Source organism: Phoca vitulina, unplaced genomic scaffold, assembly GCF_004348235.1.
Source record: "Phoca vitulina isolate PV1807 unplaced genomic scaffold, GSC_HSeal_1.0 scaffold1, whole genome shotgun sequence".
NCBI classification, from domain to species: Eukaryota; Metazoa; Chordata; class Mammalia; order Carnivora; family Phocidae; genus Phoca; species Phoca vitulina.
Genome location: NW_022589704.1, coordinates 87,709,089 through 87,723,948, shown reverse-complemented (window position 1 = coordinate 87,723,948; position 14,860 = coordinate 87,709,089). Strand labels below are relative to the sequence as shown.

The 14,860-nt window shown below is 33.4% G+C and overlaps 1 protein-coding gene across 9 annotated transcripts in view; it reads right to left on the bottom strand.

Annotated features, from left to right (window-relative positions):
• The window catches only part of LRP1B (LDL receptor related protein 1B), a 1,853,519-nt gene that overhangs the window by 102,665 nt on the left and 1,735,994 nt on the right, over positions 1-14,860 (bottom strand). For 8 of the 9 annotated variants that reach the window (XM_032387847.1, XM_032388632.1, XM_032390176.1 and 5 more), the window contains 3 exons: positions 13,856-13,990; positions 10,172-10,291; positions 8,309-8,550 (listed from right to left, as the gene is read on the bottom strand). In XM_032387847.1, the coding sequence (XP_032243738.1) occupies positions 8,309-8,550; positions 10,172-10,291; positions 13,856-13,990 (497 nt within the window). Of the gene's footprint in view, positions 1-8,308; positions 8,551-10,171; positions 10,292-13,855; positions 13,991-14,860 lie in introns of those variants that run through there. The other variant, XM_032394040.1, reaches the window with a different exon arrangement.

Here is a 14,860-nt window from a genome sequence, read left to right as displayed (position 1 = left end):
GTGGATGACAGAAATATTCAGTATATGTAGCAGATATATATGTGTGTGTGTGTGTGTGTGTGTGTGTGTGTGCATATGTATATGTATATAATTATGTACAAATTTGGCTCTTATAAAGAGCTTTTATATAAAGAACTTAAACAGCTCAACATCAAAACCCCAAATAATCCAATTAAAAAATGGGCAGAGGACATGGGAAGACACGTTTCCAAAAAGACATACAGATGATCAGTAGATACATGAAAAGATGCTCAACATCACTAATCATCAGTAAAGTGCAAATCAAAAGCACAATATCACCTCATATCTGTCAGAATGGTTAAGATAAAAAACACAAGAAACAGTAAGTGTTGGTGAGAATGGGGAGAAAAAGGAACCCTCTTGCACTGTTGGTGGGAATGCAAACTGGTGCAGCTACTGCATAAAACAGTATGGAGTTTCCTCAAAAAATTAAAAATAGAATTACCATATGATCCAGTAATTCCACTAGTGGGTATTTACTGAAATAAAACTAAAACACTAATTCAAAAATGCTCCCCTATGCTTACTGAAACATTATTACAATAACCAAGATATGGAAGCAACCTAAATGTCCATCCATGGATGAATGGATAAAGAAGATGTGGTGTATATATGCAATGGAATATTACTAGATAAAAAAGAATGAAATCTTGCCATTTGCAACAACGTGGATGGATCTAGAGGATATAATGCTAAGTGAAATAAGTCAGAGAAAAAAATACCATATGATTTCCACTCATATGTAAAATTTAAGAAAAAAAACAATTGAACAAAGAAAAACGGAGGAGAAAAACCCAATTCTTAAATATAGAAAACAAAGTGGTGGTTGCTAGAGGAGAAATGGGGGTGGGGAGGGATGGGTGAAATAGGTGAAAAGGATTAAGAGCTTACTTATCATGTGATGAGCACTGACTAATGTATGGAATTGTTGAATCATTCATTATATTGTACACCTGAAACTTACATAACCCTGTATGTTATATACTTGAATAAATACATTAGGCTCTTGTAGTTCAATGTATCTCATACATCAAATATATTCAGATTATAAATACATGCGTGTGTGCGTGTGTGTGTGTGCAACAATGCTGAGTTTTATACATCATTTTCTGGCTAGCTTCATTAAAATTAGTTTCCTGCTGTCTTATTATTCCTTAGACAAACTAACATTCCAGTTTATAAGTCTAAACAGAACCTGGAATAATAATGAAGTCACCTTGAATGATACTTCTTGGGCATTCAATTGACATTCTTTAGATAATAGTCAATCTTTCTGTGAGCCTGTCCCTTCAAACAGTAACAGTTGGTTCAATTTTGAAAGACTTGAAAACATGTTATTTGGGCTAAGATCTATAATGCCTAAGCAAGACCAATGTTAATGATAGTAATAATAATGAAAATGATGTCTTCTTAATAAAGGAGCTTCTGTTCACTGGGATAATTAAGAGAGGCAAAGGAAAGAGCATGCTTGAAGATTCTGAAATGAAGTTGCATTCCTGGAAATTAAATATAGTGTATTTATGGCTAGGAAAAAAAATGTGTGTTTGTGAGTGTATATGTGTATGTTCACAGGTGTGTAAGGAAATGGGAAGGGTGTGGTGTAAGATGAGACTGATATCACGGAGAGGCTTATAAACCAATGAGTTTTCAATGGAAAACCATTGGAAGGATTTAAGTGGGGGAGATATGATGATTATATTAATGTTTTAAAATTATGTTGGCTATAATGTGGAAAATAGCTTAGGACTGGGGACAAGAAGTGGATACAGGATAATCAGAGGAGGCTTACTGAATGGACCTTAGAAAGGAAAATGTGGAATTGTAATCTGAATTTTTATGAGAGAAAAGTGGATAAAAATGGGATATATCTGGAGATAAAAATATTTGATCTTATAATGAATCGAATACAAGGATGAGAAGAATAACTTGTAAAATATAATTTTTCAAGATCAATATACTATTGCCATGTATACCAAAGATTTTCAATTAATTTATTGCTTGTAACCCTTAAAAAATACTATGTACCTACTTTATGACAGAACCTGTTCTAGATGTTAGGATTACATATAGAAGTGGGCAAAACAGCAAAAATACCTGCCATGGGAAAATTTACTTACAGCAAGGTAAGGTACAGAGGAAATAATAAATGTAGTAGGTAAGTAAATTATATAGTAGTTTAATAAAGATACGTACTGTGAGAGTGGAAAAAAAAAAAAAAAAGAGTAGTGTGTTGAGGATCCAGGGTGGGAGTGGGACAATAGATTGCAATTATCAATACATTATGTATCCATAAGATGGCATTTGAGGAAATTCTTGAAGAAGTTTAGGAATTGAGCCATGCTGGATATCCAGCTGAAGAACACTTAGGCTAAGAGAACATTTCAGGAAAGGCCTTACATTAGTAGGTATTGATGGGTTTTACAAATACCAAAGCATCCTTGGAGAAGCATAAGGGAGAAATTAATAGGAGATGAAGTCAGAGAGGAGACCAGATCTTTTAAACCCTTGTAAGGATGAGAAATTTGTCTTTTGAATGGGGAACCACTAGATATCTTTGATCAGAGATGTCATGTGATCTAATTTATGTCTTAGAAGGTGCATTCTGGTGATTGTGTGGTAAGTAAGAAGGAAAGCAAAAAGACCAGTTAGGAGGCTACTGCACTAAGTCAGAAGAAAGATGATGGTGATTCAAAAGTAGGTATTTAAAGTCAAGCTGATGTAAGGTAGTTAACTCCTAGCATATGTTGAAGGTACATTGAATAGGATCACCTGATTTGGGAATTATGAAAGAAGAAGGATCAATAGTAACTCCTAAGATTTTTTTTTTAAGATTTATTTATTTATTTTGAGAATGGAGGGGTAAAGGAAGAGAGAATCCTGAAGCAGATTCCCCACTGAGTGCAGAGGCCAACATGGGGCTTGATCTCACCACCCTGAGATCATTACCTGAACCAAAACCAAGAGTCAACCACTTAACCAACTGAGCCACCCGGGTACCTCGTAACTCCAAGATTTTTACTTTGAGCCCCTGGAAAATGGATTTGCCATTAAATGAGATTGGGGAAGTAGATTTTGTGAATCATGAGATGTTTATTTTTAGGCATGCTATTTTGGGAACATTTTTTAAAATCCTCCAGCTCCCTGTCCTCGGGGAGTCTGCTTGAAGATTCTCTCCCTCTGCCCCTCCCCCTACTCAAGTGCACTCTCTATCTCTAAAATATATAAATAAATCTTTAAAAATTCCAAAAGAAAAAGCAAAGTAAGCAGTTGAACAGAGCCTGATAGCAATTTGGTAGTTGTTAGCATGTGGGTATGTATTAAACCATTAAACTATATAAACTCTATAAGGAAGTGAGAAAAGGTAGAAGAAAGAGGATCAAGGTCGGGGCCTACAGGCATTCTAATATTCAGAGGGAAGGAGAAAAAGATGTAGCAAGAAAGACTCAGGTGAGAACAAATGAAGTAAGAGACCAATAAAAGAATAACTATATTGGTGATTCATCTTAGAATCATTTTCTATTTCAGGGTTATTATTACATAAAATGATGTAACAAACACAAAAGATCTACTTAAAGTTTGGTTGGAGAGACTGATATTACTATGTAGAAAATGGTTTCTCAGCTATTGACATTTCAGTCAGGATCATTCCTTGATATGAGGAACTAGCCTATGTACTGTAGAGTTTTAAGTAGCCTCCCTGGCCTCTACTATGCTCACTGAATGCCAGCAGCACTCCTCCGTTGTGACAATAAAAAAGTATCTCCGGACATTGCCAAATGTCCCCCGTGGTGGGAGATCATCCTCAGTTGAGCACCACTGATGTAGAACTACTGAGTGTTCTCTGATGTCTGCTTCCTCTGATTTTCAGCATTTGTCAAGGTCCTTAATTAACATCTGTCACGAAACTTACTGAACGCTTCTTTGTCCTCATTTACTTGATCTTTTGGCAGTGCTAGAAATATAACCTCAATCTCTTTCTCAAAATAGTCTCCTATCTTAGTTTCTGTGACACTACATTCTCTTCTATTCTCCTAATTCACTTCCCACTCACTGTCGTCATTTTAACCTGGCTTCAGAGCTTGGTTCCAGGCTTCTTTACTTCACCTGTACTCTCTTCTTGGTAATCTAACCAGGCTTCATGGTTCTAGATATCTTGTCTATTCTTCTATTCCTTAAAACATATCTCCAATCCAGAGACTTAGATCAAGGCTTGAATACACCACTATTTGACAATTCACTTGGATCTCTTACAACCCCTCACTTAGATCTCAGACTTAACATGACTGAAACCAAACCCACAATTTACCATTTTCACTACCCATCAAGTTGTAAAATCTACGTCTTGAGTCCTTCCTATACTCATCTTCTACATTCATTCTATTTGCAAACTTTGTTAAACTTATACTCACTCCCTTCCATTTCATTGAGACTATAATATTACAACCTACCACCATTTGTGCACCAACTTGGAGCACAGTCCTCCTATGTGGTCTCTTTCTGTTCCAGCTTTTCCCCCACCAAATCCATTCTCTACATAAAAGTAAAATAGTTGTCTTAGACATAAATAAGATGACATTACTTCCTCCTCATCTTTTAGGTCTTCACTCAAATCTCTTTAAATGGGCCTTTATAGAGCATCCTATTCAAAGAAGTCTTACAACACTTGAGTTTTTCTTTCTTGGTCCATTATGTATTTCCTTCAATATAATTTTCAAAATTAGAATTTTTGGTATTTATTTATTTATGAGTTTACTTGACTTTGTCTTTGTTCCCCAGAATATAAGCTTCAGGAGAGTAAGACTTTGTTATTATTTTGTATCCTAGGAACCCAACACTAAACCTAACAAACAGAACTCCTTAAATAAAGCTTTGGGTATGAATGAAAAAATTTGACTGGTTCACCTTAAAATGCTATACAATATGTTCAATAATATCCTTAGAATTATTAATTGTGGAATCGTATGTTTTATATATTCCTATAAGATTTATGTTCAATAAAATTTTGAATATTGATCACAACTGTTACAGAACCATTTAATGCCAATCAGCATACATTGTTGAATGCCTGTCTTATGCAATCAGCAATGAGTCACATAATGGAAATAACTTAATGATTTGACAGTTTTAGATTTCCTCCAAAGAAATCATAATAAATGATTGTAGTTGTTAAATGGTTTGAATAAACTCAGATGGTTTGAAAAGTATTCTTGAGAAGCAAGTGTAGACAATTTCAAGGTAAAGTTATAATGATTACCATAAATTTATAGTAATTAAGAAAATTAATTTAAAAAATGGAAAAAGAAACTATCAATTTCTACTAGTATTCCAATGTCCTAAAACAAGACTTTGTTTTTTGCTAAAAGTTGTGTACACACATGAACTTATTTGTGAGCACACAAGCATACCTGTGCACTTGTGTGTGTGTGTATGTGTGTGTGTGTGTGTGTGTGTGTGTGTATGGGTGCGTGTGTGTGTGTGTGATGTACACAAACCCATATATTGGGGTTTGAGGTTTATAACTAGGTCCCCAATTAGAGATGGAAACCGATTAAATAAAACTTAGTTGGATATTTTCTTAAAAGCTCTCAGGGAAAAATAATTGCCTAATCAACTTACTGAAGAAAAGATATGATTATTAATGAATAAAACTATAAGCATTTTCATTCTGAAATCCTCTTTTGCATAATAGAGAATATGCCAAAAATGGTATCTCATATTCACTTCTCAAAATTAGGTAGATCAGATAAACCATTTGTTTTGCTCAGGAATATTTAGCTATTTAATGGTAAAAATCTAATCTGTATTTTTAAAATCATTTGCATTTCTCCAAGCATTGACCTACTTTACAGTGCTTGTCATCATGTACTTCACACTAAAAATGATAAATTGCCAGAAAGTATGTATAATTGTTGCATAATGCTATCATATTCTGTTCTGACTACTAAAATTAAAATTCAGAAATCTCATTATGCTTTACATATAGATTGAATCATGTCGCCTTTTATGTTTTAAATTATTTAATTTTCTTAAAGGAAAAAAAATCCATCCATTTTGTATAGCCCAGGGGGCTAGAAAATCATAAGCATTTCTATATATAAATAACTTACACTGCATTTGAAATTTAAATTTATCATCATAATTAGTATTCAAGCCATTTTCACAGATTATAGAAGAGTATTCCCTTCACGACTTCCAAAAAAAGATCATATTGAAAATTACCTTCCTTTAGAATGGACTTTGGTTAACATTTAGTTGTCTGAGTAATATTCTTCTAATTTCTGATACAACATATTTCCTACACTTTACTGAGATGGAAATATTCTAGTATTTTCAGTATCTCTGAACATGCTTTCAAGACATCCTGTTATCCCATGGCTAACATCTTCCATTTGGTTCACTGGTAACTCCCTCTCTCTCTACCCCCCCCCACCGTCCTCGCTCTGTCTCTCTCAAATAAAAAAATCTTTAAAATATATAAGATATATACAAGTAAATAAATATATAATATACAAGCAAAATATACACATTTATATATTTCTATGCATAAGGATAAAAACATAGTTATCAAACTATAAGCAAATTTGGCTTCGGGTCTATAATAAACTGTTCACTAGAAGAAACTGGTTATATATTAATTATTAATCTCCCCAGACAAAACTAAAATAATTATCAAATAATTTTCACTGAAAAAATTATGTCAAAGATGTATTTTTAGAAAAAAAATTCAGAAAAAAGTAAGTTGCAAAATTTTTCATGTGATTATATGCATCTTAGAGAAGAACATCTTGTCAATCATCATCAATACCATCATTGTCATCATCAGAAGCACCATCATCATCCTGTTAATAGCAAGTGTCTATAGAGTACTTATTATGTGCCAAGAACTATTAACACTAACATACAATCAGTATATGCATGTAAATATATATATATATATATTCCTCACTAAAACCTCACGAAATAGAGAGGGCAGAGCAACTAAGAGGCTAGTAAGCAATAGGAACAATATTAAAACCCAGGCAATGTAACTCCACAGTACATACTCCTTATCACTTCATTAATTAGTTACCATCAGAGCAATGTTTTTGCAAAGCAGACTGTGTGTTACAGATAAAGAAAGCTAAAGCTAGCCAAGACTAAACCAGCTTTTTGGTCTGATAGCAAGTGAGTAAGTGAAGGAAGGCAGAGGGATCTACTAGATTTTTTGCCTCTTTCCTAGAACTATTCTTAATAGAACTTAAAGGTATTTTGTAAAACTCTATTTGGCGGAGGAGGAGTTGAAGAAACAACTCTGATATATATGGATTTTTACTCACAATTAATTTAATCTAACCTGAATTAGAAAGGTAATATAACTTCATTAAAACCAGATTATTGCTATCTACCTGATAAAAAAGTATTCCAGATTTCTATCAAATGGTATTCATGCAGTTCGAATCTTTATGGTAGATATCACCGCAAAAGATAGTAAGGACTTCCAGATAGGTACCTCTGATTCTTTTCGAATACAAAGCTTCAATTATATCCTACTGTGATAGCACTTGACTTTTTGGTTGTATGGGAATGGGCCAGGTCTCATAAAAATAAGTATTTATCTGTCATTTTTCTCCCAGGTTACCTCAAAATATAAAATGCACAATAAATTGACATGCCCTAAAACAAAAAAGGACAGTCTACAGCCACAAATCTAAACAAATGCTCTAGTTTATTTTTCTCAAAAGGAATAACCATGATAATCAACATGTCCATCATACACCAGCAAACAATATTGCTCTGTTTTGGATGTTCCCTGAAATAGAGTTATCAGGAGTCAGAAGAAATGGTTACACAATTTAGTTGATCTCTTGCCCTAGAAGAGAGGTATATTTCTCATATTGTTAAAAATGAAATATTATTCCCTGCATATTTCGATAGTTTATTTTCCAACATAAAAACAAAGTAATGATTCCTGATCTTATCTCATGATGAAAAAAACCCACGTTCATAATATAATGTTAAATAATACAAAATACAAAATGTGCTAGAAATATTAGGTATTATTCATTACCATTCTTACATAGCTAAAGCAAATGTACTTAAAGAAAACCATAATATCATATAATTAAATTATATGCAGCTGTGAGAATAAATGAGTAGGGAAATGTTTGATTTCTGTATAGGGAGAATATTGGGAGAAATAATTGAATATACTAATTACCTCCTATAATCAGATATTGCGATTGATAGATTAAAAAAATAGGGAGGTGGAAAAGTATGAGCCTTCAAATAGTCAATGTTATTTACTTACAATCAAGCCACTGTTTGCTTGCCTTTTTTCTCTGCCATGGATCCTTTTGTAGAAAATTCCGCCTGGATTAAACTGAGTACTCCAAATAATCATATCTCTTTGATAATATACATCCATCCCTGTTATCCTTGAATTATGTTCAATATGAGAAATTTGTTGATGATCGCCACTGTAGTTGAATGGATATATAAAACCCAGGATATCAGTGTCATTAGCAATGTAGAGAACTTGATCTTCAGAGCCTGGAGATTATTATAATAAAATACAAAAATAAAGTAAATTTCAACTAATGTAAAAGCAATAATTGCACTTTTAAATTATTTTGAATTATTATTCTTAACACAGTTTCTTGCTCAGTAAAAATCAACCAATTTTATATCATGTTATAGTCTCCATGACTTATTTCTAATACACACTTACCTAAACATTTCTAATAGTTATTGATGTAGGTTTTCCCAGGGCAAAGCTTACCTTATGACTAGAAATTAGGTATTTGTAGTAGATATCCTTTTCATAAAGAGGGATCTCTATTTGATAAATTGCAATACATTATGTTCTAATGCTTCGATCCTCAATATTCAGATGGTATATTGTGTACTCATTAAGCCTCAAACATTCCTGAGCATTTAGTTTATGCATCGAGTCATCATTTTCTTAGGTTAAGAAATGAAAATTAAGGGGGGAGAGTCTTCTTCCAATATTCATATATCTCAAATATTCTTTTATTTTTATTATAAAAAGATGTCAGTATTTACTACATTAAAATATCATAATGTCAATATTATTTAGGATCTTGCTAGTGGATCCCTGTAACCTGAAGTTTTGAAACCTACAATACAAAACTAATGTCATTTGCATATTGAGACAAGTAAAAACCTGGAGTGAATTCTGAATATACTAATTAAAATATTAATAAAACCATAAAGATTGAATTGCATATACTCTTATCTGCAAATTAAAAAAAAAACAAACAGATTGTGAAGTAAAGTTCAGCCCTACAGGTTTAATAGTTCTTACATGGTTATGTTTGTCTACTCTATGGCAGGCACTGTGTTAAAACTTTCATAATTTATCTCCTCCTCTTATGGAAAGTAGGGATTCATATTTCCATTTTACAGATAAGGAACTGAGGCTCAGAGAGTTTAATAACTTCCCCAAGGCCACAGATCAGAAAGCGGCAATGCTAGGATTCCAATTCAAGTACATTTACCTCTCCGCCCATCCTTAATCCACTATATCATGTTATTTTCCACCTGTAATAACTGTTTTATTAACATTGTCCAATCATGCCCTGTAACTAACAATATCTGTTACAATATTATTTAGTAAAAACCAGAGCATGAAAATTCATACCTAAAAAAGTCCCAAATACCCGTTTTTTTTTAAGTTTTAAAAATGATATTCCTAAGTAAACGGGGTCTGAACTAAAGCATGATTTTATTTTAAAACCTTTTAAATTCCAACTCAAAATTCCATTCTCCTTATAATGCTAACCTTTAACCTGTTATTTTTATCCATCGGTATAATAATATTTCTCAAATACACTGAGAGCAGGCCATAAAGAAAGATACTTTATATTCTATCACATTGGCTTATAAACTTTTCCCTCCTCCTGACAGATTTTTCAAACACAAAAGTGATTTTAACAGTAACCATGAATTTGGCAATCATATCTATAAACCATCCCAGATTAGATTAAGAATGATAACAAACCAACTTGGCAAATTAGCCAATATTAAAAAGAGATTTATTTATATTTTCAGGCATGGAGCTATTGCTAAAATATAATATGAAGCATCATTTTCCCCCATAAGATATTTATAGCAGTCATAATAGCATTTAAAATCATTGTTATAACCTTACCTTTTGCTATGCAGGTGTTATTCCTTTCCTGAAAATTCTGGTCACACACACATTTATATGACCCTTCCATATTTATACATTGGTGGGAACATGTGCCAAACACCAAACATTCATTAAGATCTAGAAGAGAAGAGCTTAAAATAGCATCATCATACCCTCAATTAGCGCTTCCATTCTTTCCACATTTAAAGAAAGACAAATTTTTCTTCCTTCAACTTCTTATTTCTATTTCTTTTATTGTCTTTTTAAAACTCTCAAGTATGTGATTTGCTGTGTCATATTTTCTGGCCATAACAATTTTTTTACAATAGTTTCACTATAATAATTCATCAATTGTTTGTACATTGCTTTTTAACCCACTTAACACATTCAAATAGCCCTTTCAAACTTCCCTAGTATTTTCATTCACTCAAACAAACACTTCTTGAGGTTTCCTTTTAAGACTGTTTCTGATTACCTACCTCTATACCTTTGTGCTATCATATAATGTCCTATAATCCCTTTGCCCACCTTGACGTAGAGAATTTTTACTGATCTCTCAAAATCCACCTGAAGTGAAACCTTTCTTGTTTTCCACCAGTATATATCCATCCCATAGTTTCTGCACTGTCTGCTGTCTGGTTGTTTCTCTCTGATAGCACTGTACCTACCATATTTCACATATGTGGCCATATATTCATATCCCCTACTTGACTTTCAGCCCCTTTAGGGCTTAAATTATAATTAATTTTTTATTGCCTGCATGTTACACAATTCCTGGCAAAAAAAATGAAGATACAGATACACATGTAACACACGTCTGGCTTCATATATATGAAGTGACGATGTTACAAGAAGGGCTATGTGAAACAATAGCAACAAAACCCTGAATATCTACAAATAAATAAATCCATGTACCTCATATGTAATAAATAAATCACAGGCAATATTCTGTGGCTTAGCACATGCCTCTAATTTTAATGGCTTAAGCAGAGCCAGCAGTGACGTCAGGTGATTCTGGTGAATTACTACTTTCTCTATTTTCAGTCAGCTTAATTCTTCCGCTCTTGTTATCACGTTGCCCTCATTATGTAATAAATCTGTGAGATACATCCTTCTTTTGAATTGGAAAATTTAAGGATAAGCACAGCAATAATAATTATCTTTCATTTAGCTCTCAACTGTGTTCCAAAGCCTCAGTGGTAGAGATCAGGAATTTCCCAGGGACACTTGGAATGAGTGGCAAGGCTCAAATTCAGGCTTTCTGATTCTGTTGTCTCTACCAAGATACTTCGCCCAAGCTGAACTTAGGCACTCTCACGATAATTCATTTCTGTGTTTGATTGAAATATAGGGCAAAAAGATAAAGAAATCTGTATTGTTAGCGAATACTATACCAGGGACAGAGCAAAATATATCTTATCCGCACTTGGCCATCAAAAAAGTATTACAATATTGGAGCACTGGGTGTTATACACAAACAATGAGTCATGGAACACTAATCAAAAACTAATGAGGTAATGTATGGTGATTAACATAATAAAATAAAATAAAATAAGGTATTGCAATAAATAATATTTGATTTGTTTGACACCTGTAACTTTGAACAGTATGCTATTTGATTCTTTCGTTTCTTTCCCTTTGATGTGGAATCAAAATAAAAATCTACATGATTTGATAAAATTTTGCCTCCTTCACATGGCCCCATATTGGCCAGAATCACCATTTTCTCTTCATCTCTATACTAATGTCAGGGGGTCTGGCTCACTTTGTTTGCAGAGTATGTGACTCTTAATCTCAGTCCCACATTGGGAGAGATTACTTAAAACACACACACGCGCACACACACACACACACACACACACACACACACACTAATGTTGATACCGTGAGCTTTCGTAGGGGGCAGAAGAATCTCACACATGTCCAATACCTAGAACAGTGCCTGGCACACAGCAACTATTAATCCATTGCTACTTCTCTGCTCCTATTTTCTGTCATTTGTCTTCCCTTTACATATTCTAATTAAAGTATTTGGCTCTAACATCACATAGTGATTTCTTATTCTCTATTTGAGCTATATATAAGAAAGGCACAAACACATTTGAATTATTTGAATTATGAATCAAAGTAATGTCTTTCCCTGCCTCCATACCAAATCAAATTGCTTTTCCTTACTATCAAAACTTCCTTTAATAAGGATACAAATTTTATTGGAGTGCAGAAGTTATTAATTTGCACAACAAAAATACTGGATTTGTAGCAACTTAAAATGAAGAGTGAAGTTGCAGCTTTTATTTGCCATAGAATATAATTAAAATACAGAAAATTTTGAGAATGGGAGTTTTAAATTTTGTAAGTATATACAGGAAATAGAGCCCATTATTCACAAATAAATGTTAGAAATTTAATGTTATTTGAAATTAAAATTTTGAAGAGGTTGTGTGTATGTATGTATGTGTGTGTGTGTGTGTGTGTGTGTGTGTGTTTATACACAATTGATAGAAAGTTTCTGGGGAAAAAAGAAATAATCTAGCCTTGAGAAATAATTCACTTTTTAAATTAAAATAAGGGCGCCTGGGTGGCTTAGTGGGTTGAGCGTCTGACACTTGATTTCGGCTCAGGTCATGATCTCAGGGTTGTGAGGCTGGGCTCCACACACAGCAGGGAGTCTGCTTAAGATTCTCTCTATCCCTCTCCCTCTGCCCCTCCACTGCTTGCTCTCTCTAAAACAGATAAATAAATCTTTAAAAAAGTAGAGAAACCTAGGCTGTCAGTTTTCAGTGTCCCATGTTAATGTAAAAATAAAATGCCATGCATAATTCAAACAAGTATATAATTAAAAATGTACATGAATATGACATGGCCACACTTCTTTCCCTGTTTGGTGAATATAATTAATTCATTTCAATAATCTCATTTTGATTGACACAATGCAAAATCACTTTTCTTTATCCAAGAATAACATGGACAGTAGAGAAGGAAGCTGGTAGGTGAAAGCATTTTACAACTTGCATTTACCCTAGATAAGCCAGACTTAGACAATTTATGTTTGGCTCTAATTACAATAATATCAACTTTAATGGAGAAACTGGCAGTAAGCACATATAGGTCTATATTTCATGGCTCTCTAGCTAAAGCCCCGATGTATATTATATTTACCTATAATTTACTATGAGATCCTGATCTCAAATAAGTTGACAGAGATTTATTTAGATCCTGTCTTTGAATTTTAGAAGGCACTCTTGATAATATAAAGCACTGTTTGAGACATGGTGTTAGGACAAAAGACCCCGTTCTCTAAAAGTGAATTACCTATGGCAAGGCCCCAATACCACAGCTCAAGAGAGATGGGTCATCATAAACACGTTCTTTCATGAAGTGCCTCTAATTCTCCAGTAGTTCCTGAACCAGCGATGTTGTTATTTGCATTTCAAAACAGAGTTGTAACAGTACAATTGAAATTCCTGCAGGTCTGAATCTGCTATAGAAAAGGCTTTGTAGCCTCAGAGCTGGTTAGTTTAGCCATACAAACAGACAGGCTCTTGACCCCAGGGACTGTCACTCTTGTAGGTAAAACGGTATCCCGTAGATACACACCAATCTGATGAAAATCAATCCCATGTCATCTCACAATTTAACAGCTTTGTGAGTCTTTTATAACCTAAAGATTTAAAAGCAAGCTGTTGAGGAAATGTACTATACCTTCACACTGTCTGTTTTTCATGTTTCTCTGAAATCCAGGCTTACAGCGACAAAAAACAGATGTTTTTATTTGATTACAATATGCATCATCTCCACATGGATTCACATTATCTTCACAGGTATATTCAGCAGGAGCTAGGATTTAAAAATGCCATCAAAACTAATATAATTCTAATTCCTGAAGTGGGAGTTTACCTTTTTTCTTAACTTAAAATTATATTTATTATTCCATAGATAACTTTTTTTGAATTTATAAGATTATGATCTTCTCTCTATATAAGTCATCATTTCTTATAAAGGTATAGAAGCAGATAAAAAAAACTGAGCTTATTTACATTGAATGTAGTTTAGACCAAACTGCCAATAGCTGATATTTACAGCTGTATTGAAGTACACTACCTTGTAAAAGGAAGTCAAGAGTCAATGTTTCTAATGACAAGCTATCATTACAATGGTATGATGTATGAGTACTACACTCTTCTCTAGGAACCAAAAGGTTTCCTAGATACTACCTAGAAATGTAGGCCTCAAATGCTAACCTAAATTTAGTATTCAGGAATTCAACCAAGGGTACTACCTGTTACTCAAACAAGTAGGTTAAATCATTAGTTCTTAAATATTTTTAGCCTGGAAATACATATGAGGAGCAACATGCTCCAGTGGTCACGGGCTGTTACACAAGTTAGTGTTATGTGTTATTTGCCATTCCCAGCATAGTAGTTGCAATTTCATACTTTATTTCCTATTCCAGAAAACATTTTAGAATGCACAAAAAAATGAGAGGGACATTATTATAAAAATGATGTTGAATTAGCTCTACTTTACTTACATATATCAAATTATTTTGAAATATGAAAAATTTAATTATCAGAATTGTAACTGTTATTAATCCCCACTGACTCTTGAATATCTTATAATTAACTAAAGCATACCAATGGAATTATACCTCAGTTGAGATATATGTGGCCATATTGTGGTGGGTAATGCTTCATCAACCCAGTGAGG